Source organism: Lissotriton helveticus, chromosome 8, assembly GCF_964261635.1.
Source record: "Lissotriton helveticus chromosome 8, aLisHel1.1, whole genome shotgun sequence".
Classification (NCBI taxonomy): Eukaryota; Metazoa; Chordata; class Amphibia; order Caudata; family Salamandridae; genus Lissotriton; species Lissotriton helveticus.
Genome location: NC_136069.1, coordinates 1,668,072,013 through 1,668,097,936, shown reverse-complemented (window position 1 = coordinate 1,668,097,936; position 25,924 = coordinate 1,668,072,013). Strand labels below are relative to the sequence as shown.

The window sequence follows — 25,924 nt, the reverse complement described above, 5'->3', positions numbered from 1 at the left end:
CATTCAACCCGATCATTCCAAATTATTGGCTCCCTGTCCAGCTTCTTTCTCAAGTCGAGCTGAATCACCTACAAGCCCTTCAGAATAGACACCACTAGAAACCTGGTTGAGAAACCAACTACCTTATACAGACAGTGAGACAACAGAAGCCAGGACACTGTGATAATGGATATTATAAAATGCAAGAAGGGAAGCTGTAGTCTGAGGATCAGGAACAACGACCCCAGAAACAGCAGAATGGCTCCTACGTTTCTGAAATTCAGAAAGGAACTGAAGAACCATCTCTTGGAACAGCACTACTCCACATAACAGGAAGCCACATTTAACCTGTTCTCTAATCATGAATCCAATTCCTTGGCTCATACGTAGTGTTCAGCAATCTGTTGCTCTCCCACTGGATATCCAGGATTTAAATACCAATGCATACATGTTCACCTACATCAAATTCAGAGGGACCCCTAACAGAGTCTCTCTTTGACTCCAGGGCCTATGTCAGAGTTACAAGATTTCAGATTGGTTCCTGGTCTGGCAAAGTTCCTAAATGGAACAGGATTTCTAGAGGAGCTTTGAATCACTGAAACTCCTGCAGCACTTTGTGAGCAGCTGTGACTTTCCCAACAAGAAGCTCCAGTAGAATAGAATGGTGGGTTCCTCACTACACACTTGTTTGCTGCTGATTATCAATCACCTACTCCAAAGTTCTCTGCAGAAATCAGGTAGACAGAGAGAGTGTGATAATCATTGGCATCTGCCAGCCTCCTGCTTGTTCTTATGTGATGCCCACAGTGAAGGAGGGTATTTATGCGAGGGCCATGTGGGTCTAGGACTGGAGGCATCTAAGGAGAGGTTGTGGTGGTACAAGTGGAGAAAGCTTGTCACAAAGTCAATGTCTAACACTTTAGAAACATTAGCCAGACCTGAGAATCTCAACCAAACCCCTGCTGCTCTGCCTTCAGGGAAGAGGAGACACCTGAGGCTATAGTAAGAAGTGAGGACCGGATACTCACTCAGCGGCTTCCTGCCGCCTGTAGGACAGCATAAAATGGCGTGCTTCACCAGGAAGTAGAGATGGCTGAGGATGATGAAGGGGGGCGGCGCCGGGGGGCGGCTGCAGTACTCCCCAATAAGGTAAAGACGCTGGAACCTCCAGATCTGATCCGTGTTACCCTGTACTTCTGAAAATGTGTAACTGTGAAAGGGAAGAGAAAAAACAAAACCCATGGATCAGTCCCACAGAACAAAGGTTTCCACACAACAGAGACAACAGAGGAAGTGGCAGAAATCAGGGAAAGACAAACCAAAGCGGCAACCAACACAGAAAAAGCACAAGCTTAGGAGGCACTGACAAAAAAGAGTCATGAGACAGAGGGTAAAGACTGAAAACCTGCAAAATGCAATGGGCAGGAACATAGATGAAATAATCAACATAAAAACATACAAAAGAATAAAATATCAAGAAGCTGGGAGTGGTAGAGATCAGGAAAGCAAAAGGGAAGCAGATAAACCTTAGCCATAAAGATGGAGGAAGCAGGACCCTGAGTAAGGTTTGGAGCAGGGAGGGAAGAGAGCACTAGGAGATTCAGAGGGCAGTAGCTCAAAGACTAGAGAGAGGGGCAGTGGTGGGTAAGAGGTCAGAAAGCTAAATAAAAGAAGACAGAGAGAGACTAATAAATGGTAACCAGAGAGGGCCAGTGATCAGTAAGTCAAAAACATTTTTTAAGTGTGAATTTGAGCGAAGAAGATGGCACAAGCCAGAACAAGGAAGGACATGTACAGATAACTCCTCAATACCATCATTTTAGAGGGTTACCAAGCTGTCTGTGAACAAAGCAGACTCTGGTGAGTCGAAAGACATTTATAACACTACAAAAGAGAAGGACTGAGTGCGTGCCTGTTGGCGCGTGCTTGCACAAGTGTTCGTGTCTCTAGGTGTCATGCTTGCATGGCTGCATTTTGAGATAACCCATATGTAGACCATTGGGGGCCTGATCACCATAGATGAGTCTGTTCTGCCCCCATGCAGCCTGTGTAGGCAACCGAGGTCTGTGATCTGCGAGTGAGAGAATGTCTGGGAAAGATTTTCTGGGATATTCTGCAGTTGAAGAGCTGGCAGAAATGTCCTTGTGGGAACCAGGCCTCCTGCCTGGGCTACAAGTAATGTTCAAAGCCATGAAAATGACTCAAAAAGAGAGAGAATCCCTGCATCGGGCAAGAGTTGAGCATCTGCTGTGCTGAAGATGTGATTAAGCTTCGAGGACTGTCTGAGGGAATGAGGGTAACATGGAGATACACTGAACCATGCAGTAGAGAGAACTGTAGCTCCTTCATCTAGGTCAAAGGAGTTGAGGTAAATCCCCAACTATGACCAGGATTTACCAAGAATAAGGAGTGGACACATTTACTTTGGGGAGGCCCCCTGCAGCTAAGAGCCAAAGTGGAATTCGTATTTTGAAACTCATATCATGGGCTGTGTTAGGGATGCACCGCGGACACTGCGGTGGATCATAGTAAATGTGCTGTTCCCAGTACAGGAGTGAGTCTGGACCTGAGGTGGGAAGATGGCATTAGTGAGAAGCCACCTGTACAGCTTTCACTCTGCAGGCAGCAAACCAGCCTGCATTCAAAATGAGGCAGAGATCTCCCTGCTGGGGAATGCCAGATTGATCCCTCACAACCCGCCCGCCTTAGGAGTGCTGTTGGAGGGTGTCCTGACCAAGGACTACCTCTAGGTGGCTCATTGTTTGTGCACCACAAGATGTCCTCTTTGACTCTGCCCCACTTCTGTAATATGGCGAAGCGGTAGAGACAAAATATTCCCTCATTGGCATAGAGCCATGCCCTGTGCAAATGAGGAAACATCCCTGCTGGGATGGGAATGTCCCCTGCATGGTGTACAGTTGTGTTCACCTACATTTAGTGCCTGACTGGGAGTATCTGGTAACCTAGTCTTTGATTTTTGCCCTTTCTTCATACAAACTTATTGTGCACAGAGAGGCCTGGGCCTGTCATTTGACATAAGATAGGTCCTGAACAATCAACCAGACCCCACGATCACCCTTAGGGAGCGTTGGCAGACTGATATAGGAGACCTGGATGAGGCAGACTGGCAGGAGGCGGTGGCGTCGCCGCGAGAGGTTGCGATACCCTACAAATTAAAGCTAGTGCAATTAAAAATCTTGCACCAAATATATTTTACACTAATAACTCTCCACCGGGGAAACATCCTAAACCACGATGTTCGAGCAACGACTCACCCGAACCACGAGGAAAGAACAACGAAGACTGCTCAACCTCGACGGCCGGAACCACGACGGCCGGAACCACGACTTGACGCCCACGTCACTTGTCAAAGATGTCTTCCACCTACAATCCCTTTACGCTCAATACGATTGGGCTTTGTTGGAGTAAAACGTCACTCATCTCTTGCCCAATCAGAAACATTTGTCTAACGCAAAAGGTTTAGAAAAAAATAATGAAAATGGCATCGTTTAGAATGCACCCTGGTTGGCGTAAACAGTTGTAAGAGCATAGAACATGGAATTCTAAGACATTCAAAGGTATGTCAAAACTTAAAATGAAAGTCATTTAAAAAACATATAATTATTATTTGGAGTATTATTTCAAAAATTGGGTTAATTAACATTAGTATTTAAAATAACGTATACAAATTTACACTTCAAGCAAAACGTTAATAACGGAGATTTGTGGGGTGTGGGGGGTTTCCCCCCCACAAATAATGACTAAAAAAAGGATTTTCGTTGTACAGAAAGTCGTACTAAAAAAAGTAGTTGTAATGAAAAGATCGATGTTTAAACTTTCGCGGTTTAGGAGGTCGTGGTTCAGGCAGTCGTGGTTCAAGCAGTAGTGATTAAGTCAGACAACCCTCCACCGACTAGGTTGGGCAGACACCACACTCTGCCTACCACAATGTGGGTTGCCGGGCACATTCTACCACACGCTCTGGGAATGTCCAGGAATCACACCCTATCGGGAGGAGGTCATGCGCACGATCTTACGTGTCTGGGGTACAAACGTACTACCAGAACACAAGAAGTTTCTTCTCAATATTTGGGAGCCTACAGACCTGAACCAAATGGCTCAACAGTGGGCAACATTAGGTATGACAATAGCGCAACAAAATATATCCCAACACTGGGGAACTGGGCTTGCCCCTAGATGTCGTAGATGGTGTTGTGACATGGACGTTGTGATGGTGGCAGAGAAAGCAGTCTATGTACATAAGGGGTGCCCCAAGAAATGGACTCGGATATGGGGAAAGTGGAATGCTTATCGGGGCAATATATGTGAGCCCCCACGAGAGGAGCAGATATCGGATGTCAGTGACTAACCAAACAGGGCCCAACAGCTATAACGATGATTGTGATCACACGAGTTAGTCATGTTACCAATGCAGAATAGACATGTAAATGATAAAGAGTTGAAAGCGTCTAGACTTGTGTTTTATGGTTCCTTATTGCACCATGTACGTACCATTATTACCAGTAACAAAATGCTAATAAAAAATGTTTATAAAAAAAAAAAGATAGGTCCTGGACCTATCCTGTGACCTGGAGGGGCGCACCAAGCATCCAATTATATTTCCCACTGTAGACTGCCAACCCTGTCATGGGCTTAGCATGTAGGATGGTAGTGGCAATGGATCATGGCTATCAATCCATAGTTGTGACCCGACAATTTTATCGGTGTCACTGGAGTCAAGGCTTACTGGGCCACTCGCCCTTTGTGCGAACCCATATCCGAATGCTAACTAGAGCAATGGAGGCCTGAGGGTTCCATTTTGGAAGGTATAGTTGTCCCACGCACTGGAAGTCTGTAGCTGACATTCTTGCAGCTGGAGGGAAGAGACCAAGACACTGAAATGAGGTCAGAGGACACAGGCTTCTTTAGAAATTCAATGAGATCCTTTTGGTGAGAGGAGCTGCTAATTATGTTTCCTGTAGCACTGCCATTTGGCAGATGGTGAATGTAAAGGTTGGGACAGCAGTCTCTGTTGTGCAGAGTGAGAGGAGTCCTTTAGGTGAGCCCAGCCCTTTGCGGCTTTCATGATCATTGTTTACTGTATCTGTCGATATTCAGGTGCAGATAGCTCACACCTCTGTGGGCCTCAAAGTAATCTGCTTTGCACATTAAACAGGTTTTTTGGGGGTGGGTGGAAGGTGGAGATATTGTTGCTGGGGTACATTTGTCCAGATAGCTCTACGGGGCATAGTTGTTGGGAGTAGAAATTGTCCAGGTACTCTACAGTAACAGGGGTGGGGCATACGCTGAAGAGATAGCTACAGAACATTTGAGGTGCAGATCCCGCTTCAAGTGGTGAGGGAAGCAGGAAGGCTCCCACCCTTGAATGGAGAGCCATCATCTTGTGCTACTGTTATTATGCCTTCATTAAGGACACCATTCGTGCACCACTCACACGTAACACACAAGCAAGTGCTCTCTTCCAAATTAAGGGGCTAAAACACAACAGACTCAATGTTTCGGACTCCTAGTTACAAATGGCTGAACCAATTATAATGGAGAAAGACTATTCTCCTCATGCAGAAGTGTAGAGAAAAAGAACTTTATCCAAGTTATGATCTGCTTCCATCTGCCATGTTATGCTATAAGTTATTTGTAGAGCACACTATGCAGATGCTTTTTGGCGCCTTAGAAAGACACAAAGATAAAACCCAACTGTGGCAGACAAGAATGCATGAAGACACTTACCTATTGAAAAGTCAGGGTTTCACCTGGCAGCTTAATCAAAGTAGATCTGTTTCTGCTAGTAAACTCAAAAGGAGGGTGTTCTACAGTTTGGTTTCTGGTGCACAAACAGCACAGTCTCTGTAATGGCTATTCTCTTCCGAATGGTAATAAACAAGAATTGGTTTGTTGATCCGAGGGAGCATGATGGCTGTATAGTTTATTTTTTTATTTATTTAATAAGGAGTTTTATATAGCGCTAGCCTGACCCGAGGGTATCAGAGCACTTCACAACAGTATTTTGAGCAAGATTCATACAATAAAACAGTATTCTACATATAGGTTTGGAAAGTCCAAGTGTGCTGAACAGCATTGAGGTAGTCCGTGAGTCCTGAGATAACCTCATAGAGTGCACGTTGTCTTGGGGTTGAACCATTTAGGTGTGGGGGGGAGCAGTTAGGGTTCAAATAGCAGGGAGGAGTAAGTCTTAGAGCTACAATGTCTGGGAGAGACGACGAGCAGGGATTTGCGTTTAGATGGTGGCTATCCATTTGGGAGGGAGCGGTTGAGAAAAAGGACTTTTAGTTTTGTTTTTTATTTTGTGAAGAATGAGATAGTCCTGATACCGACTGGGATGGCGTTCCAGATTTTGGGCGCATTTCCGTAGAAGGACCATGTGGCAGTTTTTTGTTTGCGTGTTTTCATAGGGATGAGTAGTAGGGTGCTGGAGCTACTGAAATTCCTTGTCTGACTAACCCACTTGAGTTTAGCAGCCAGGTACCCAGGTTTTCCTGTGTGCAGGGCTTTGTGTGTGAGGCAGGAAGTTCTGAAACTGGCACGCAATTTGACTGGGAGCCATTTTAGTTCTCCGAGTGCTGGTGAAATGTGATTATATTTCCTGATTTAGGTAACCATTCTAGCTGCTGCATTGAGAGTATTTTGAGGGGAGCTAGGTGAGATTTTGTTGTACCAGTGAGGGTGGCATTCCCATAGTCGAGTCTGGATAGCACCAGTGATGGCTGGCTTGTTTGAAGTCATTGGGTGGGATGAATGGTTTTATTTTGTTAAGTAGCTACAGGTTGATGAAGGCACTCTTTGCGGAGTTCTTGATGTGTTTGGCCATGTCTAGTTTTGAGTCTAGGGTGATTCCTAATGATTTAACGGAGTGGGTCAGAGTACGATTGCCGTTAAGAGCATCCTAAGCTTTAAGCCATTCTGAAATATGAGGGTTCTCTTCTTTGTTGGAGATGAGGAGGATTTCGTTTTTATCTTGGTTGAGTTTTAAGTGGTTAAGCGACAGCCAATGTTGGATTTATTTAAGAGTGACATTTAGTTTGTGAATGTCATCTATGGAGGAGGTTTCTAGATAGATCTGGGTGTCATTTGCATAGAGATGGAAAGTGATGTTCGCAGAAGAATGTTTTTTTTGCTGTGGCTAATAGGAGGATGAATTGAGGTGTAGGGCTTTATGAACAATTATGGGGGCATTAAAGGCTGCCTAAGAATGGGTAGAAATTAAGAGATCACAGTACTAATGACATATGAGATTGTCTGGCAGTTTTTGTAAGCACTCTTACAGCAGCATTCTGAGCAAGGTAGTCGATGTAAGATTTTGTCTGGAGAGTCAAGGTAGATTAAATGAGCAAAGTCAAGATGAGATTGAATCATAACATTCAGTACTGGCACGTGAAAAGAGGGATCGATAAAGAGAATAATCTTTTTTAGAAAGCAAAGGTGGATGAAATAGGTGTTGCTCACATTCAGTGCCTGGGTTCAGAGGCACATGGTGCTGTACAAGAGAATTCCTAAATTCTGCACCGTTGTAGGAGATTCTAGGGGGCTGCCCAGTATGTCGCGCCATAAGGATGTCTCTCTTTCGGCGATCGATGAAGTGGAGGTAACTAGGATCAAGGTGGGTCTGAAGGTGTGGTCAGACTAGGAAATCCTTGAGCATGGAACAAGCAAAATGGTCATCACTTCTCACCTCTGTATAGAAGCAACAGTGTTCCTATTTGGATGCTCCTTTATTCCACCAGAGATTAGCCCTTTGCTGGGTGAGCAATAAAAACAATGGGATGCAACTCCTCATATCTCATGGGTGATGAGGCAACTAAGGAAAATAAATAAGACAGAGAAAGATTTGAAGGAGCACTGCATGGCACAGCTGACTGCATAGAATGAAGACTTTAACCATTACAAGTGGCATGGGTAATGGCATTTGAAATGGAGTGAACTCCCAGAAGCAATGCAGTGAGGGCGGGAAAGAGGCCAACGAAAAGTTCGTTAATGATCTTACTGGTGGATACGCTTATCTTTTTTCAGATTTCTCACCTTCTCAAAATCTCAAGACACTAGACTGGACCCAAAAATGCTTCAATAGCTCTCCTGCAACTGTAGGTTGCACTAACTCCATCTCTAGCTAAAGTGCAGGTGTGACATCACCAGAGCCCTGTAATCGGACGGTGCTACCCTAATATGATTTCCTCATCTATTTTCTCATAGCCCTTTGATGCAGAGATGAGCACAGCATCAATCTAAATGTGAACATGCGGTGCAACAACTAAAATCGAATTAACACGAGGTCTATGGTCCTCTTAGATAATGGGGAGGCAGGCAGGATATTTGAGGAATGTGCAGGGACAGAGATTATCCACCAGAAAGATTGCTACCAAAGGTGAGTCATTTTTTTCTTCTGCCTGTAGATGTCTTACGTTTTGAATAGATACCACAAGGTGGATCTGAAGGGATAGTCAGTCAAGGAAATATTGGAACATGGACTGAGCAAAATGGCCACTAGTTCTCACCTCTGAATATAAGCAAACGTGCTTTACAAAGGTTTGAAGCCCATGTCACTGCGTGACAGATGTCCACCAAGGTAACCACCCGGGGCCACTGCAGATATTGAAGCCTTCTCTGGGTGACTGAGCATGAATTATCCCTTCATATCAAAAGCATAACAGATTTTAAGGCACAGGAGGATCCATTGTGAAACTGCCCTCTTCTGGACAGCCTTGCCCTACTTGCTGCCTAGATAGCCTACAAAGAGCTGAACTGTTTCTCCTGCTCAATATAAATACTAACCACACTATGAGGGTACAACCAATGTCACCTTCTCTTTAGTGGGGTGAGACAGAGGGGAAAAGTTGGGATAAGTAATGAACTACATCTTAGGAGAAGGGGCCACAACCTTAGGTAGGAAGTGACTTTAGTATTCAGGAACAATTGGCTGGGCTGAAACAAGTGAAGGGTGTACGAGCACACAGCGCTTGCAGCTCGCTTACACATTGCGAGAGCTGATGGCCACAAAAACACAGTTTGAGTGTGTACAGTTGCAACTGGCTACTGTGTCGGGCTTCATTGATATTCCAATTTAGTTTCATTAGGACATGACAAAGGGGAAACATGTATGTAAGCATCTCAAATAACTAAAACAATCACGCCTGGTTCTAGTGCATTTTCCTCAACAAACGAGGAATTAAAGATAAATGGAGAAATGTGTTGTGAAGTGGAAAAATTCTGCGTCATCTGAAACAAAGCCCGCTAGGCTCACTGAAATAGAAAGTGGAGGACATAGAATGGCATAGACGTCCCCCTGAGGAGTGTCCCCTGGACGAAGATGTCCTGGAACCACTTCCAGAGTAAGATGTCACTCATGGTTGGAAAGACAACGCCAACTCAAGCTGTCTGCTCCAGTGCTCAGGGAGACTTACAAGTGGCTGGCGACTCACCAGATCCCACATCCGTCCTTGAATGTTGACATACCACATCGCAGTTGTGATATCTCTTAAGAACTGAATGGATCAATCGAGAAGGGAGAGCAAGAAAGATTTCACAGCCAAGTGAAACACTTGCAGCTCAGCCAGGTTGATGTGTTACCCTTGCTCGTCCAGAGACCGGTGTCCTCAGGTTTTCAGTTCCCCCATATGCTCACCACACACCAAGGTGGTTGTGTCATCTGTCACTAATGTGGCTGAAGCAGGTGGTGCAGAAAAGTGTCTGCATTGTACCAGGTTCTCCTCTACTGACCCCATAGCAAGTTCATCACCTTGTCCAGGATTGTCCTGATGATATACAACAGATTGGCCCTGTGTTGAAACCACTGCATAGGGGGGTACCACTGGAGAGCCCACCTGTGCCAGCATGTTTGCATGACCAGCAGTATGTAGGAAGAGAGTACCCCTAGCAGGCAATGAAAACTCAGGACTGGAACTTGAGGTCCAGTCTGTAATATCAAAATCGTATCCCGAATGACCGAACCTCTGTGGAGGAAGAGTAGGCCCGTAAAGATATCGACCCCTATTCACAAAAGATAATTTACCTGTGTATATTTACTTATGTTTGCATTAACTGTTCCACACAGACTACACTTTTTTGGTATTCACCATTTCCAAATGTAGGCTCACATCTATGTCCAGACTAATGTGACTTCACCCTCCAAATTAGTAAGTTAATAATTAATTTTTTAACCTTATACAATATTGAATTTTACATTTTATCTAAATTTACTAACAGGAAAACAATTATTTATACATAATAATTTAGTTTATTTGACATTTCCTTTGGGGTGGTATATTAAGTCCCTGCCTCCATCACTGTCTATGCAAAAGAACTACAGGTGCCAGACTTACTCCAGCACTGAGTTGGAGTGCATCTACTCTTGTTTCTAGACAGTTGGCTGTAGCTTGTGATGAGCAATGTCTTACTCTTTTGAGGGTGGGAGTTCGTTTTTGCATGTCCCTCCCTCAACTCCTCCTTTCACATCTGAAAACTCCACCAATTTAGGAGTAAATAGTCCCCAATTTTTCAGCCACTCCTCCAGTACCTCCCACATGTACTACCAAAATGTATACTTGTGCAGAGATCTCTACACAGAAGAGGTAGGAGTGTTGGCGGTATTGACGCATAGGTTTGTAAACAGCATTTTTCATTACGAGTAGCGCTGTTGTAGTACTACTTCACGAAACAACAGAATACAGTTTCCAAATCGGCTCATCCTGTCCATTACTTGCCCTTTGAACAGGTGATGCTGATATGGCTATAGGTGGAACTTGAACTATACAAAAAAGTGAAGATGGAATGCTTGAATGTCAGTCACTGGGATTTACTTGGGCCACATCTTAGGACATCGTTATTTATTACACAATGCCTCCTCAGTTTGGACCCAGCCATCTGCGAATCTGCCTTCACCCTGATGAAATAGGAATAGTTCAGCCGCAACTGCAAAGCCAGGTCTTCCGTGAACAAGAACACAAGCAACTCAAGACCAGTTTCACCCTGATTGCGGCTCATTAGTTGGGTGTAGCTTGGTGCCAGTGGCACAGTGAGCACGGAACCTGTGTCTAGGCGTTCCCATTGCACTTAGGGCATCACACTTAAGTATGCAAAAAAGTGATGGATGGACTCTTTCCGTTCACAAATTCATTCATCTGCGAATGCCCCTAGGGGGTAGTTTAAAAAGGTAAACAACCTTTACAACGAAACTTTTACAACGAACTACCATTACAACGCAACTTTTACAATGCAAACTATTACAACGCATTGCTCTGGGGGGCGCTCTAGGATAGGGAATAGGTTAATTTACTATCCAATAACCTTCCCTACTATCCACGGGGACTGGAGTTGGAATAGTAAATTAAACTATTCACTATCCAGCGCCTAAAAGCATTATGCGCTGTAATGGTATGCGTTGTAAAAACCGCGTTGTAAAGGTAGGCGTTGTAAAAGTATGCGTTGTAACGTCATACATCCGTTTAAAAATGCTAAATCCTTTCTTGCACCATCAGCCTGTAATCAAAGGTTTACCTCTGCCACTGAATTGTGTGAAAATGTGTCAGTATTCTTCCATAATACGTTGAGACAATCTACTCAGAATTCAACATCCTGGCAGATAATATTGAATTATTAACACCAGTAAACAAGAATATCCCCTGAAAGAGTCCTCTTTTACAGAGTTTAACTTCTGTGGAAGAATCAGCACAAGCAATTCTCAGTTGATGTACTGGCTCCCCTTAAGACCCTTGCCCTCTGTATAGCGTAACTAAAGCCCTACTGGTTGTCAATCTCTGAGGCCTATTAGGACATCCCTGCGGAGCTGGGACCATCCGCCATAGGTGCGCCGATCTCGCTCGCCATTTTAGGTTGCTCCCGCAACACTGGCGGGAGCATCCTGGTAGGTTAACATTGCAGACGGTGCAGCACTGTATGCATTGTTAAAATACCATGTTTAACATTGGGATGCACAAAGTGGCAGGCACTGCGCAGTGCCTGCCACCTTGAGCATGGCAATGTAGGGAGGTACCATAGGTACACCCCAAGTGCAGCCACCCACCCCCCACCACCCCGGTCGGTTAATGCTGGCATCCTAATCTGGTGGACAGTGCCTGCTGGGCACTGCCACCATTTTAGGATCCCTGGGCCGTCCGCTAGGCAATCGGGACGATTGCTGTAAGCGGACGGTCTTTGCGTAAGCTGCGGTTGCATTCATGTTCCCACCGCCATCCTAATCTGGCAGTGGGAAATATCCGTTCGATGGCGGTAGGACCTCCACCGCAGGGCTGGCGGTTGCCACTGCTGGCCCTGTGGTGGCGGTGCTTCGCCATCATAATCAGCCCCCTTGTTTGAATAACTTGTTTAATCAATCTCTCAGGGCTGCAGAGGTTCCAAAAAGTGTGAAATGTGCTCAGCTAGAACCTTTTCTAAAAATCCAAATGCTTACTCACCAAATTTGGGTCATTTCAGGACTATGGGCCATATGTATCAAAAAAGAGTTTTGCGATTCTCAAATTGCGATTTTTAGCAAATCGCAATTAGAGAAACGTAAAATGCAATGTATGTAGGATTTGCTAAATAAGGAAGACCTTCCCATTCATTCCTATGCGCTAGGGGGCCCATAGGAATGAATGGGAAGACATTCTCAATTTGCGATTACAAATTGAATTGAAAATTGAGAATGCAATTTCAAGGTTGCAAGGGTGCCAAAAGGACACCCTGCTGCACCCCTGAAATATGCATATGTGCACATTTTGTGCACATACATGCCCTAAGGGCATGTATGTGCGCCAAAAGGCATTTTGAAAAAAACAAAAAAGTCCCTTTTTCTAGAAAATTGCAAATTACCACCAACTTGAAGTTGGTGGTAATTTGGGATTCCTTAATGCCAAATAGCAAATTTCTGGTGCTTCCAGAATTGCATTCAAGAAATCCCAATTTGCAATTCCTCAAGTTTTTCTATTCTCTATTTTGCAATGGCCTTTTGGGATGATACATCTCAAAAGGCTCTTTCCAATTTGCAATCGGCCAGATTCTGGGAATCGGCCCGTTTGCAAATGGAAAAAGGCTCGATACATATGGCCCTATATCATTCCTCTCAGCGGTTTCCAAGTTGTTGGATAAATAACAAAAAAAACAGCTTTAGCACTACCTTGAAGATGCTGATCTGCTTCACAGCACTCAGTCAGGCTTTCGACCAGGTGTCAAAGTTCATCAAGATGAATCTGGATCAAGGTCAATTTGCTTTCTTGATTTTATAAGATCTATCAGCAGATTTCAGTACTGTGCCTGATCCCATCTTCCCGGTATGCTAAGGAAAGTTAGGAAGTAGCTCAATTTCTCTCAGGCAAATGACAAACGGTTCATCTGCCCTCCTCCCTTTTAGCTACCAAGCCTCTGAGACACGGTGTATCTCAGGGCTCTTAATGAAGCCCAGCATTTTTTTTTGGTGTTGTAATTCTTTATTAAAAGTTTTGCATAAAATGTCATCATGATTGAAAAGAATGACTTCAGTCGCATTTTACAATGAATAGGTAAGTAAATTATTAAGAAGCAGATGTGACTTAAGTCTCTTAATGGTTAAAGAGAACATATAAATATATAACTATATAAATAAGTAAATAGTTAATGAGTCCAGAAAGGAAGGGAAAGGGGGAATAAAACAAGAAAGTCTGAGCACTGATAAATATATCAATAACAGCAACAGCAATACTGGCCTAAGATTTGAAAAACAAAAACTGGTAACTTATAAATAGATAATACATTTCTAATGGAATCATATTTAGTAATAATTCATATTAAAACACTGGAATATGAAAAACACTGTAAGCCAAATATGAATGAAAATGTGAGGACTTAATGTGTATTATGCGTATCAATATTTCACAATGAATTAAAAACTGTGCATACGTTTAATACTGCTTATGGATCGGATATAGCAGCTGATAATTCTGGGTGAATACTTACCCTTCTACAACATGTAGGTACCAGCCTAAAGGGAAAGGGGAAAGGATTACATCTCGTAGGAAAATGAAAATATTTAGGTCTCTTTCTGTAAGATTACTACCCAGCCTCTATGTAAGGTTTGGAGTAGTACTGAATATTCTGTACCTGTTGTTATGGTGTTGCGGAACCAGGGGGGTAAGGGTATGAGGAGAGATTGATAGGAGGAGGATAGTGATTTATAAATACAAGATATGAAGTAGGAAATAAAGGTGTTGTTGAGACTTATGATTGGAGATGCAAATAATCTATACTACTATTATAAAGAGAGAACTGTGTCCTTTGAGCCAGGTAAACTCGAAAAGTACACCACCAATCGCAACACCCAATACAGCGTTGGAAAGGGGAGGTCCAGTAGATGGACATAGGCTATATAAAAAAATATATATACGTTATTTAAAAAATTTACAATAAAGAAAAGTAGTCCCTTCGAAGTAGCGGCTGTGTGCGCAAACCACATACATGCTGACATCATCATCGGAGGACGGGAGCGTGAGGAGGAGCGGCGGACAACAGCGCGGGGAGGAGCGGAGAACTTAGCCACACTGGAGCGGCCTGAGGTACGTGATCCGCGGGGAGGAGCGGTGAAGTAAGGAGGACTGGACAACAGCGGCGGCGGACAACAGCGCAGGGAGGAGCGGAGAACTTAGCCACACTGGAGCGGCCTGAGGTACGTGAACCGCGGGGAGGAGCGGTGAAGTAAGGAGGACTGCAGCGGCGGCGGACAACAGCGCAGGGAGGAGCAGAGAACTTTGCCACACTGGAGCTGCCTGAGGTACGTGAACCGCGGGGAGGAGCGGTGAAGTAAGGCGGACTGGAGCGGGATGACAGGTAAACTTTAGCGCTGCAGCGGGACGTGTATACTGGCTTTGTTCGTTTGCAGCGTCGGGTGCGTGGCCACAGTGTTAGGGAGAAGGGCGTGTGCGGATGTTTGGGGGCACTGAAGGTGGCGGTGAAATTGGGCTGAGGAGGTGGTTGGGGGCAATGTGTTTCGGCGACTGGGAGCAAGCCTGATTGCCCCCGGACAACGTGGGAATGGAAGTGAGCCTGGGGTTAAGTAGAGTTAAGAATAAGTACCAGCACCCAAAACTCTGCTTAGAAGTACGGGACCAGTGCAATAACATGTCGGCGAGTGGAATACCTGGAAGCCTGATTGCCCCCGGACAACGTCGAGGCGGGCTGCTAGTAATGTATAAATAGAATGCAGGATGAATGGTTCAGAACATGGCTAACATGACCATACAGAAGAAAGGAGAAGATAGAGGTGAAGATCCATGTGAGCCTATACAAGCGCTAATGTGAAAAATAATCTCTGAAAACGAGGGGCAACTACTATTATATATGTTGAAAAACATCAACTGGTGTTCGATATTGTCACTGATTAATTTGGGTTATTCACTGTAAAAATATTATTATTATCGTTTCCTGAACTTAGGAAGGGTGACCACACTTGAAGAAACAAATCAATCTGATCCTGTAGATTGTATATAACACGTTTATAAGAAGCTGTATGAATCATGGCTACGAACCATGCTTCCTGCAATGGTGGGTTCGGTGATCTCCGCTGTCGCAATATACATATCTTAGCTATGGCTAAAGCTGTGTGTAGGAGTCGACGTTGAGGTTTAGAGAGTGTTTTTGACTGACGCACATCGTGTAGAAGAATTGTGGCAGAAGTAAGTGGGAGATGCAATGGCATTGTAGTACATAAGGTCTTACCCACATAGGCCCAAAAAGATTGTATCAACGGACATTCACAAATAATATGGGATATGTCGCAACCAGCATTATCACATCTCCAGCAATTAGCATGAGGAAGCAGTCCTGCTCTAGTAGTTTTGTTGACGACCAATGCCAGGGTATATATATGCCGGGTATATTAATAAATTGAGGAATCCGCACATAACAATTTTTTAAAGGTAATATTGTAAAGGATGCCATCAGATGTCTTATGGCCTCATTATGAGCTGCGGTTGAAAATCAGTTGCACAATCACCCGCAATTTAATGCGCTTACCAAACTATTTGCGTACATTCCGCTAGGTATAACTTGGAGGAAACTGCATGGTCACAAAACCAGGATAAGGCACAATTTGAGTACAGCATGTGAGGTGCTGAATATGATGCAAACACAATTTGTACCCAATTTTTAATTTGCAATCCATTTGTAGTTAGGCCATTACTGTTCCCTGTAGCAATGCTGGTGAACAAAGGGGTTAGGAGTCAACTACAACATGAAGATCAAAATAACTGTTATGCATACACTGACATCGACACAGAACTCTACGATTTTGGTGAACTAGATGTGACAGTGAATAACTAAATGGCTATACTATACAGTCTGCCCATCTATCGCCTTGGGGGTAGTAGGTTTGCATTGTACTTTTTGTTGTGTTCTCAGTTTTCTAAGAACTATTAATATGTCATTAATTATGATATATTTCTATTTTTCATGATATCACAAGCTATTTTGATTCGTTTTCTATATGCTCCAGAACACAACCCCAAAAGAAGCTTTCTAGACCCCTGACACAGAAGATTTGGCCAGTATGTCAACCCAAAACAGAAAGTAAGTTTGACTGTAGCTGCCCTACAACACACAAACGCGTTTTAGGTAATGATCAGTCATATGAGACATCAAAGGAACTCAAACCCTCTTTCTTCAAGAAACCCTAGGAAACTAGGTCTGTGGAACAAAAATGTATTTTTAAAATCAAAATCCCATCCTAGCGCCTACCTTATGAATAGTAAGTATTATAAAGATCAGCAAAATAGTGGCAACATGATTGACCAATAGAGTGAATAAAAATAATGTTGTCATATATTGCTATAATCATGTGATCCTTTTAAAATACTATCTCTAGCCCCTCACTGTCTCTTAGGATAACTGAACTGACCTTAGCAGCAAAGAAGAGACTGATTATGACTTTTAAAGATGGTTCACACCCCCATACCTCTTCTGAACAAATGTAAATGTGGGATACTTGTAAAGCGCACTGTTACTCTACCCGAGTGTCCTGGCGCTGTAGACCGCTGGGGAACCCGTCCTGGTTTTCCCTGTGAGATGGTCCCTTTCTGGGTATCTCCAGGGTGAAACCAGGCATCCCCGGCGTCTGTGGGGGGCCGTTGTAGAGATGAGCCAAGCTTAATGCCCAGAGTTACCGAGTGTGTTCCCTGGTTAGAGTAGGCACTGAGGCGAGAATTATCGAGTCCGTTGACCCTGGTCCAAGACCCTGCCACATCAGGAATTGAACCCTGGTCCCGGGCCGTTCTCTGCTTACAGGTCTGCCGCCTCTAACCAGTGAGCCACACCTCTCCAAATGAAGCACTCTTTAGTAAAATAGCAGCCTCTGCTAGTCTCTTCTGTGTCAGCATGCTGGCCGATAGACCCACAGGGGAAGGCTAAATGTGCCTCTGGTCTTCAGCACAGGAAGGTGGTACGGTTCTGTATGGCCTCTCTGTCAAGTCTCTGGCACACATGCTCTCACCATCTTTTCACACAATGGTTTCAGGTTAAGGAATGTGTCTCTTCTGAACCTTTCAAAATTAACAATTACCAGAAAGGACTTTGGCACCCTTACACTTACTTATATCCAGTGGAACTGTGTTTTTCTTTAAAAAAAAATACACGGGAAGTGCAATTATCAACTTCCAGGAAACCTTGTTATTTTTTTTAAACAATCACGAGGAATAGATAATTCGATTCATATGATAGAGCATGAATATATTCAATCATGCTAGAATAATATTCTGTAAGAAATAATGCTATGAATAAATGCGAATTTTATATTTAAATATTTATGTCTAAATAACTAACAAATATAACTCAAGAAAGGAAATGCTCAGAAGATAATGCATGATAATTATAACAATTTGATTTGTGATCTAATAACTAAGCAAATGGTACCAAACTAACATGGACAGTTCCTTTGACATTTGCTTTCAATTATTTGTTGTGGGGTTTGAATGATAACTAAATATGAAAATCATATTCCATTTTCAAATGACACCTGTATGTGTTCATGCTTGCTGTGGGCATTTAAACACTTTTATAATCAGGCTCCTGAACAGAAAATATTAAGAAGATGGGGCAGACATGTAGGATTTAGAGACAGAAGAAGGATCAAGAATGGGGCCAATGTTAGTAGGATGTAGTGGGGAAAAAAGGGAGAGACAAGAGGGACATAAAATATCAAAGAAGCAGATGTTGGAAAATTACTGTTATCGGAACATGGCAATAAGCAAATTTGCCAGCAGAATGATGGTGAACAGTAAGTATTAGGAAGAGGCTGACAAATAAGTACAATTTAGAGGGAGAAAGAGGACTGAGAATGGGCCAGCTGTTAGCAGAAAGCAGTGGGAAAAGGAAAGACAAAAGAGGAGGGATATGAAAGATAAAGGAACTACACTCACCTGAACATGGCAATCAGTAGATTCACCAGCAGGATGTTGGCAAATAGAAGGTATAAACAAAGCAGAATAATGGTCAGCCACTCTGGGAAGAGTGGATTTCCTGAGCCATCATTATAGGGGCATTTCGCCATTCCCGGGTCGTTTCCAGAGGGTGAGCACTTAGTGACATTGAACTTTTGAGCTGAAAAAACACGTAGATTCATTTTAATATTGCAACAAAATAAACCAAGAGAACATAGGTAGCCAAGAAACTAATAGTTTATTCGAAACTAGATAAAATTCTGCAATATCCTAAATGTAACAAGTCACAAAGAGAAGTGGGTCAAAGTTTCCTGGAAATACCGTTCGCTCTACCTTTGGTAGCAGGTGCCGAGCTTAAGGCACATTGAAACTGGAGGTGTGGGAGTAGCAAGAATCAATAAGATCTGGACAAAAACTCCTAAAATCAATAAAAAAGTATTAATGGAATACAGTTGCAAATATTAGTGAAATTAAATTAGGAGGAATACAATAAAAAATTAACTGAATATCTTAGAATATTGGTCTTTTGTGACATTTTTCTAAGCATGTTCAATGAAGATCCTTTAAATTGTATTTGTTCACAGGAGATGAAATCAATTGGCTGGGCCATATTTGGACTGGTCTTGTGTCTGGCTGGTCTTTAGGAAGAGATCTGGCCCAGTAGGAACAGTTGTGATTGGGCCTAAAACATTTCCGAGTTCTCGGTTCATTCAAGCAAGAGGTGGTTTCAAGGCTTTTTTAAAGCAAGTTCCCTCCTTCAGATGGCTAGAGCGTAGAAGAGACCGTCCAAGCCGGACAAGCTGCTGCCAAAATCAGACAAGGATGAAAGGTTCTCAGATATATGTGTGGGATCTTTTTGATATGGTGAATGGTGAGATAAACAAATACATAAGGTTTTTGTGAGAGTTTCTTTAGAGTGTTTTTTTCACTTCTGTCAATATTCATAACTAAGCATTGGAACAGATAAAACATTCAGTCAATATTTGTAATTAAGCATTGGAACAGGTAGAACATTCCCAGATCCACAATTCAGTGGCTCCCACAATCAGGAAATAAAAATGTGACTTCATTATTTGGTGTGAATAATTCGAGATGTCCTGGGAGTTTTATGTAATATCCATGACATAGGTACCCATAAGGTTTTAAAAATAAATGACAATTAATGATCATTTTACAGAAAGCATGCTCCTTTCTAGTTTGAGGCTTGTTGTGATGTATAACATTATTGGGAAAAATATAAAGGCTTAGTTTACGTCAGTAAGTATTTTCAAACAAGAGAGCACTCCTGGAGGCCAGTAAAGGCCAGATGTATCACCTACACATATAACAGGAATGCTTAATACGGTTCTCTGTTGTACGTCAGGAGGCTGAAATAGAAGGGACAGTGATGATTTGAGGGGTAGCAAACATTTCCACAAGGCAACCATTGGCTTTTGGTCATAAACTGACTTAGGCCCCAATTACGATGCAGGTTGGACAAGCGTCCAACCGGCATCATTGCGGTAAAGGGACTGGTCGACAGGTAGTCGACAGTCCCGACTGCCTAATTAGGATCCGACCGCCGTGGAGGTGGTCAATAACATGCTTTTGGCAATGAGCCTTGTGCTTCAGCCCGGAAAAGGGTCGCAGCACAAGCCCCAATAACAAAAGGCATGCTTTTAAACATTCCTGCACCATGTGGCAGGCCCCTTATGGTGCCTGCCACATGGCGAATGGATATTTGTGGGGGCACCTGTGGTGCCTCTCTGGTTTCAGCCAAGCAACAACAAGGGTTTTGGCTGGAGCACAGTAAGGCTGCGCCACTATACTAATAAACAAACAAAATGCCAGTACTGTGCAATATTTTAGCAATTTCAAAAGGATCACGGGCTAGAAATCGCCCATCACCACAGACCACTCTTTCAGTCGAAGTTTTATTATCAAAATACAGTGAATTTATTTTAATTTGGTTTTTCTTTTTAGAGGAGAACAAGTTTATATTTTTGAAAAAACGCAACACAATGGAATATTATAGCATCAGTCTAATAACAATCATTGTGGATAACATGGGGGAAAAATATCAGGCCTTTAGGTTAGGGATTTTTTAGGGGAAGAAATTGGGCAAGGATGCCAAAATGTGAGGAAGGAAATTTTTGAACATTTAACAAATTTCACTCATGGACATGGATAGACGACAGACAACTCAAAACGAATTTTTGGTGAGAAAAAGAAAGGGGGGTGGTTATTTTAAGGGAAAAATTATTTTACATTATAGGCCCTGCTAGGGTTCTGTTTGAATTGGCAGGTAAAACCTACTTCATTCAATGAAAGGACACACTAATTCATTTATACTCATAAAATAGACCATCAGTAATTGTTGTATTTACAATGCATATTTGTAATAGATTGGTCTAAACAAACAAAAATAGGTCGACGCGTTTCAAATCCCTACGAATCAAGGGATTCTCTTCAGGACCAAACAACAGAATCTGAAAGACACAAATTAAATAACATACTATCAGTCATCTGTGTGAGCAACTCTCAACTTTCGTCCAGCACAGCATGTACTCAGCTCCTACCTGTGCTTCTTTATGTAGTCTTCACTTCCGTGAGGCTGGAAGAGAGGAATACAACTAAGTCTACCAGTGTTTAAAAACATAATGGGGTTTCTTTTGAAAAGGTTCGTGGGTGCGTGTTACTTACTTGTGGGTTGGTCGAGCGTTTCCTACTTAGTCCACTTATGATTCAGGACTTCAAATTCATCATGTTATTTTTAGCGGGGTTTTTTTTGGTTCTGAAAAAAATGGATGATTTATTGTAAGACTTGGATGCGAATATGGTTTAATTAAGACACTTATATAGCACCAAATCACCGACAGGTGTCTTAGCGCTTGCTTTGGGAACCCGTCCTGGCTTTCTCTGTGAGATTACCCCTACTGGGCATCCCCAAGGTGAAAACCAGGCATCCCGCCGCGGGGGGGGGGGGCGTAGTGGAGATTAAGCAAGCTATTGCCCAGAGCTGCAGAGTGTGAACCCATGATTCGAGTAGGCATCGAGGCCAGAATTATCGAGTCCGTGGACATTTGGGCTCAAGACCCTGCCGCATCGGAAATTGAACCCTGGTCCCGGGTCTGACCTCTGCATCAGGGTCTGCCTCCTCTAACCAGTGAGCCACACTTCTCCATGTGAAATCCGGATGACCATCTAAAACAGAAAGAACCAGTCTAATACGTTGACACGGGTGATTTAACCCCCCTTTTTTTGACGTAATGGCATGACCTTTAATGGATCTTCTAGTCCTTAAGAAAAACTCGCAATTGAAATAAAACGGAGTCGAATGAGCTGAACTACAAATCCCATCAACACGGGCACCCAGAACCGGAACTCGGAGGTACTTCAAACGGGCTAACCCGGAATCAGTTCACGGCGTCTGCATTCATGGAAGCAACGCATTGAGGAGGACACCAACAAACATTTAAGGTAACTCGAACACCTCTCTTTTAATCAATAACGGATGTCCATTAGAGACCTGCTGTTACACAAATGGTTCCCGCTAAGTGAATTTCCCGAGTCTTGTAATTCAAATGGGTTATAGTGCTCTCCAACAAGTGCTTTCAAGCTTCCTAATTAAGGAGATTCAAGCGCACAACTACGGTAAACCCCGGACATGTTGAAGCATTCTGTGATAATATTCGATAGGAACCAACTATTTGCTATCCCCGTAAAGGCATCAGGCCACTACCTACGACTGTAGAAAGAATCGCGTACTCTCGTTTTCAGACACGAAGTGTCTTAATTAAACCATATTCGCATCCAGGTCTTACAATAAATCATCCATTTTTTTCAGAACCAAAAAAAACCCCGCTAAAAATTAACATGATGAATTTGGAGTCCTGAATCACAGGTGGACTAAATAGGAAACGCTCGACCAACCCACAAGTAAGTAACACGCACCCACGAACCTTTTCAAAAGAAACCCCATTATGTTTTTAAACACTGGTAGACTTAGTTGTATTCCTCTCTTCCAGCCTCACGGAAGTGAAGACTACATAAAGAAGCACAGGTAGGAGCTGAGTACATGCTGTGCTGGACGAAAGTTGAGAGTTGCTCCCACAGATGACTGATAGTATGTTATTTCATTTGTGTCTTTCAGATTCTGTTGTTTGGTCCTGAAGAGAATCCCTTGATTCGTAGGGATTTGAAACGCGTCGACCTATTTTTGTTTGTTTAGACCAATCTATTACAAATATGCATTGTAAATACAACAATTACTGATGGTCTATTTTATGAGCATAAATGAATTAGTGTGTCCTTTCATTGAATGAAGTAGGTTTTACCTGCCAATTCAAACAGAACCCTAGCAGGGCCTATAATGTAAAATAATTTTTCCCTTAAAATAACCACCCCCCCCTTTCTTTTTCTCACCAAAAATTCGTTTTGTGTTGTCTATCGTCTATCCATGTCCATGAGTGAAATTTGTTAAATGTTCAAAAATTTCCTTCCTCACTTTTTGGCATTCTTGCCCAATTTCTTCCCCTAAAAAATCCCTAACCTAAAGGCCTGATATATTTCCCCCATGTTATCCACAATGATTGTTATTAGACTGATGCTATAATGTTCCATTGTGTTGCATTTTTTCAAAAAGATAAACTTGTTCTCCTCTAAAAATAAAAACCAAATTAAAATAAATTCACTGTATTTTGAGAATAAAACTTCGACTGAAAGAGTGGTCTGTGATTCTCTGGTTTCAGAGCGGAGGCCGCAGAGGGACAGGGGCCCTGCTATGGGCCCCCAAAGTCTGTTTCCGACAGACTTTCAATGGCAGTAGGACCGCCATTGAAAGGCCGTCAGAGAGGCATTGTAATCCCTACGGTGGCACCTGAGCAAGCACCGCCCTCATTGTAGGGCTTCCAATCCAACCACAGGGTCGACGGGCTCCTTGAGCCTATCGGAACCACAGCAGTCTTTATCTCAAACATGCGGTCGGACCAACATCCTAATGAGCCCCATAGTATACAAAATGAAACTTGACAAAGCAAACACTATCTCTACTAAGAGGGCCTAAGACAGATTTTGACATGAGAAATATCCTATACCTCAGTTTGTCAGGTGGGGTAACCATCACCAAAACCATTGCCTACGGTAGTAATCTGCAAGATTACATGTAATAAATATCTATCTGTAGGCTTTAAATCAGAGTAATACAAAATTATCCTTAAATGCCTACTGCCTTGATCATAACTGTTCATATCACACGAGGCATTTAGCCGTAATCATTGGCTGTTCACTGTAACCAACTCATGCCAATTGTACCAAGCGTAAGCCTTCCACAAGGCAACCCTCAAGCATACAGTCATAAAAGTACAAATGTATACAAACTTGCAGGTGGAAAATAAAAAAACTATCTCTCCTAAAACAGCCTTCTATTCCCGCAGTTTGTTTGGTGGATCACAAACAACAAAACCCTTGCCTATAACGGAAATACACCAACTGCCTTTGTCATAATGTTAAATAACAAGCACACCATGGCATCGGACATAATATTTCTAGTGCAGTAGGCCTATAGCTTATCACCATAATCAACTCAGGCCTACTGTTTTGAGCGTAAATCTTTTTACAAGGCAACCACCAGACACACAGGAATAAAATTAAAATGGTATAAAATTACAGTTATCTAAGCAAAATACTATCTCTCATAAGACGGCCTAATGCGGATTCTCACAGAGCAAACCTATATCCACGATTTGTCACACTAGATTACCAACATCAAAACCATTTCCTTCTACAGTAGTCTGTGAGATTTCATGTAACAAAATGCCTGTCTTTTGGCTTTATTGTAGTGTAACAACAATCCACACCTAAATGCCCATCAACTTTATCATTTGCTTTTCAAGATAAATATGTCAGGCCTAGTGCCTTTACCGTAACATTTCTTAATAAACAGATTAGACCTATAGTCATGACCACTGGCTTGCCACCATAACCAACACAGTCCTGCTGTCTCCAGTATATATTTTGCCACACGCTAAAAAGTGCAAGCAGTTTTTTAGTTGAAGCACACAAATTCAGTCCAATCAAATCCTGAACTCAGGAATAAGCCAGTTGCGATACATATTGAGCCGAATAGTAAAGAAGTATGTCAGGGAGCCGAAGACCATCTGACCTGGAATCCGCATGCAACCATGAAGATTTAAGTCGCGGTTTCCTGCCTGTCCAGATAAACCTCGTAATACTATAGCCCAATAGCCAGCCGTAGCGGGCTATACCGGCTATTAAAGGCTCGCTGCAGCGTTAAAGGCCCGAGCCGAAGGCGAGGGACTTTAACAAGGCAGTGGGACTTTAATAGCCGGTATAGCCCAGATACGAAGGTCTATAAGGCTATTAGAACATTCTGCCACTAGAGGGCAGAATGCTCTAACAAATTAAACAAAGCCTTCAGGGAAGCGCAAGGGGATTGAAATTCCCTCAGGCTCCCTAAAGCCTTTGATCACAGCCAGAGCTGCGAACAAAGAAGCTTTGGAATGTTGGAGCTCCGGGCTTATACCAGCCATTATAAGCCCGGAGCACTCCACTGTTTTCAATGGAGCTACCAACATTCCAATGTTCTAATATGATTTATAGCATGAAGGGTACAAGCAGGAATAATGAAGGGCAGGATACCAAAGACATAGTTGAATCGAGGAGTCATGAGAATCTTAATAAATTGCACAGTCCAGTACCCCAGAAAGAGACCTGTAAGGCCGCCATCGCACAAAGTCCTGTTCCATCTTAATCATCAAAGGCTGGATGTAATAAACCACCATATAATCCAAACCTCTATGTATCAGCAGACCCAAATACTTCAAACCTGAGGCCTTCCATGCTGGTAGTGCTTCTTAAAGTCCTTTTTAAGATAAATCACATAATGTCAGCTGCACTGTCAAGAGAGACCTAAAAAGCATTTTGTTCCATTCTCCATGATTGTGTTAAAATAAGACTAATCTCCCTTTCATGTAAAGCATAGGCAGCCAAAGGTAATCTTGCAGAAGTCAAATCACCAGCCATCTCCCAGAAAACCTTGAAGAATGGATGGAAATCCAATTAAAAAGAACTGGACAGAAAGCTGAAAGCTACACAGAGACAGCAAGGCGTTCTATTAATATATTGAAGTTATATCAACCTGCACTTAGGTAAAGTCATAAACATTGACTGGCAATATACGGTCAAGGTAAGTAGATATGAAGTAAGGAATAGTAATTGAATACTTCCCTCTGTATGCGTACGTTCACAACATGTTGGTAGTCGAAAATATTGACCACAATACTGTGAAATACAACAGAGATCAGGGTTAGGCAGATCCTAGAGGCTTATACAGGAATTCTACTGCTCAGGTTACAAAGACTTCACAGGTTTAGGCAACAGACAAGTCACACCAATGTCAATGGCTCAACACCGGTGTAATGCAGGACGCTGCAGCCCCTGGGGGTGCAATCGCAAGGGGGCCCCAACCCTCCAGGTGGCCACAACACTGCCCAAGTTCAATGAATATATGAATAAGA

The 25,924-nt window shown here is 42.9% G+C and overlaps 1 protein-coding gene across 1 annotated transcript in view; it reads right to left on the bottom strand.

Moving 5' to 3' along the window:
• Positions 1-680: 680 nt before the first annotated feature.
• The window catches only part of LOC144774080 (transient receptor potential cation channel subfamily M member 2-like), a 358,014-nt gene continuing 332,770 nt past the window's right edge, over positions 681-25,924 (bottom strand). The window contains exons 19-21 of the mRNA XM_078659107.1: positions 18,387-18,567; positions 1,008-1,189; positions 681-703 (exon numbers count right to left, since the gene is read on the bottom strand). Coding sequence (XP_078515233.1) covers positions 681-703; positions 1,008-1,189; positions 18,387-18,567 — 386 coding nt within the window. The remainder of the gene's footprint in view (positions 704-1,007; positions 1,190-18,386; positions 18,568-25,924) is intronic.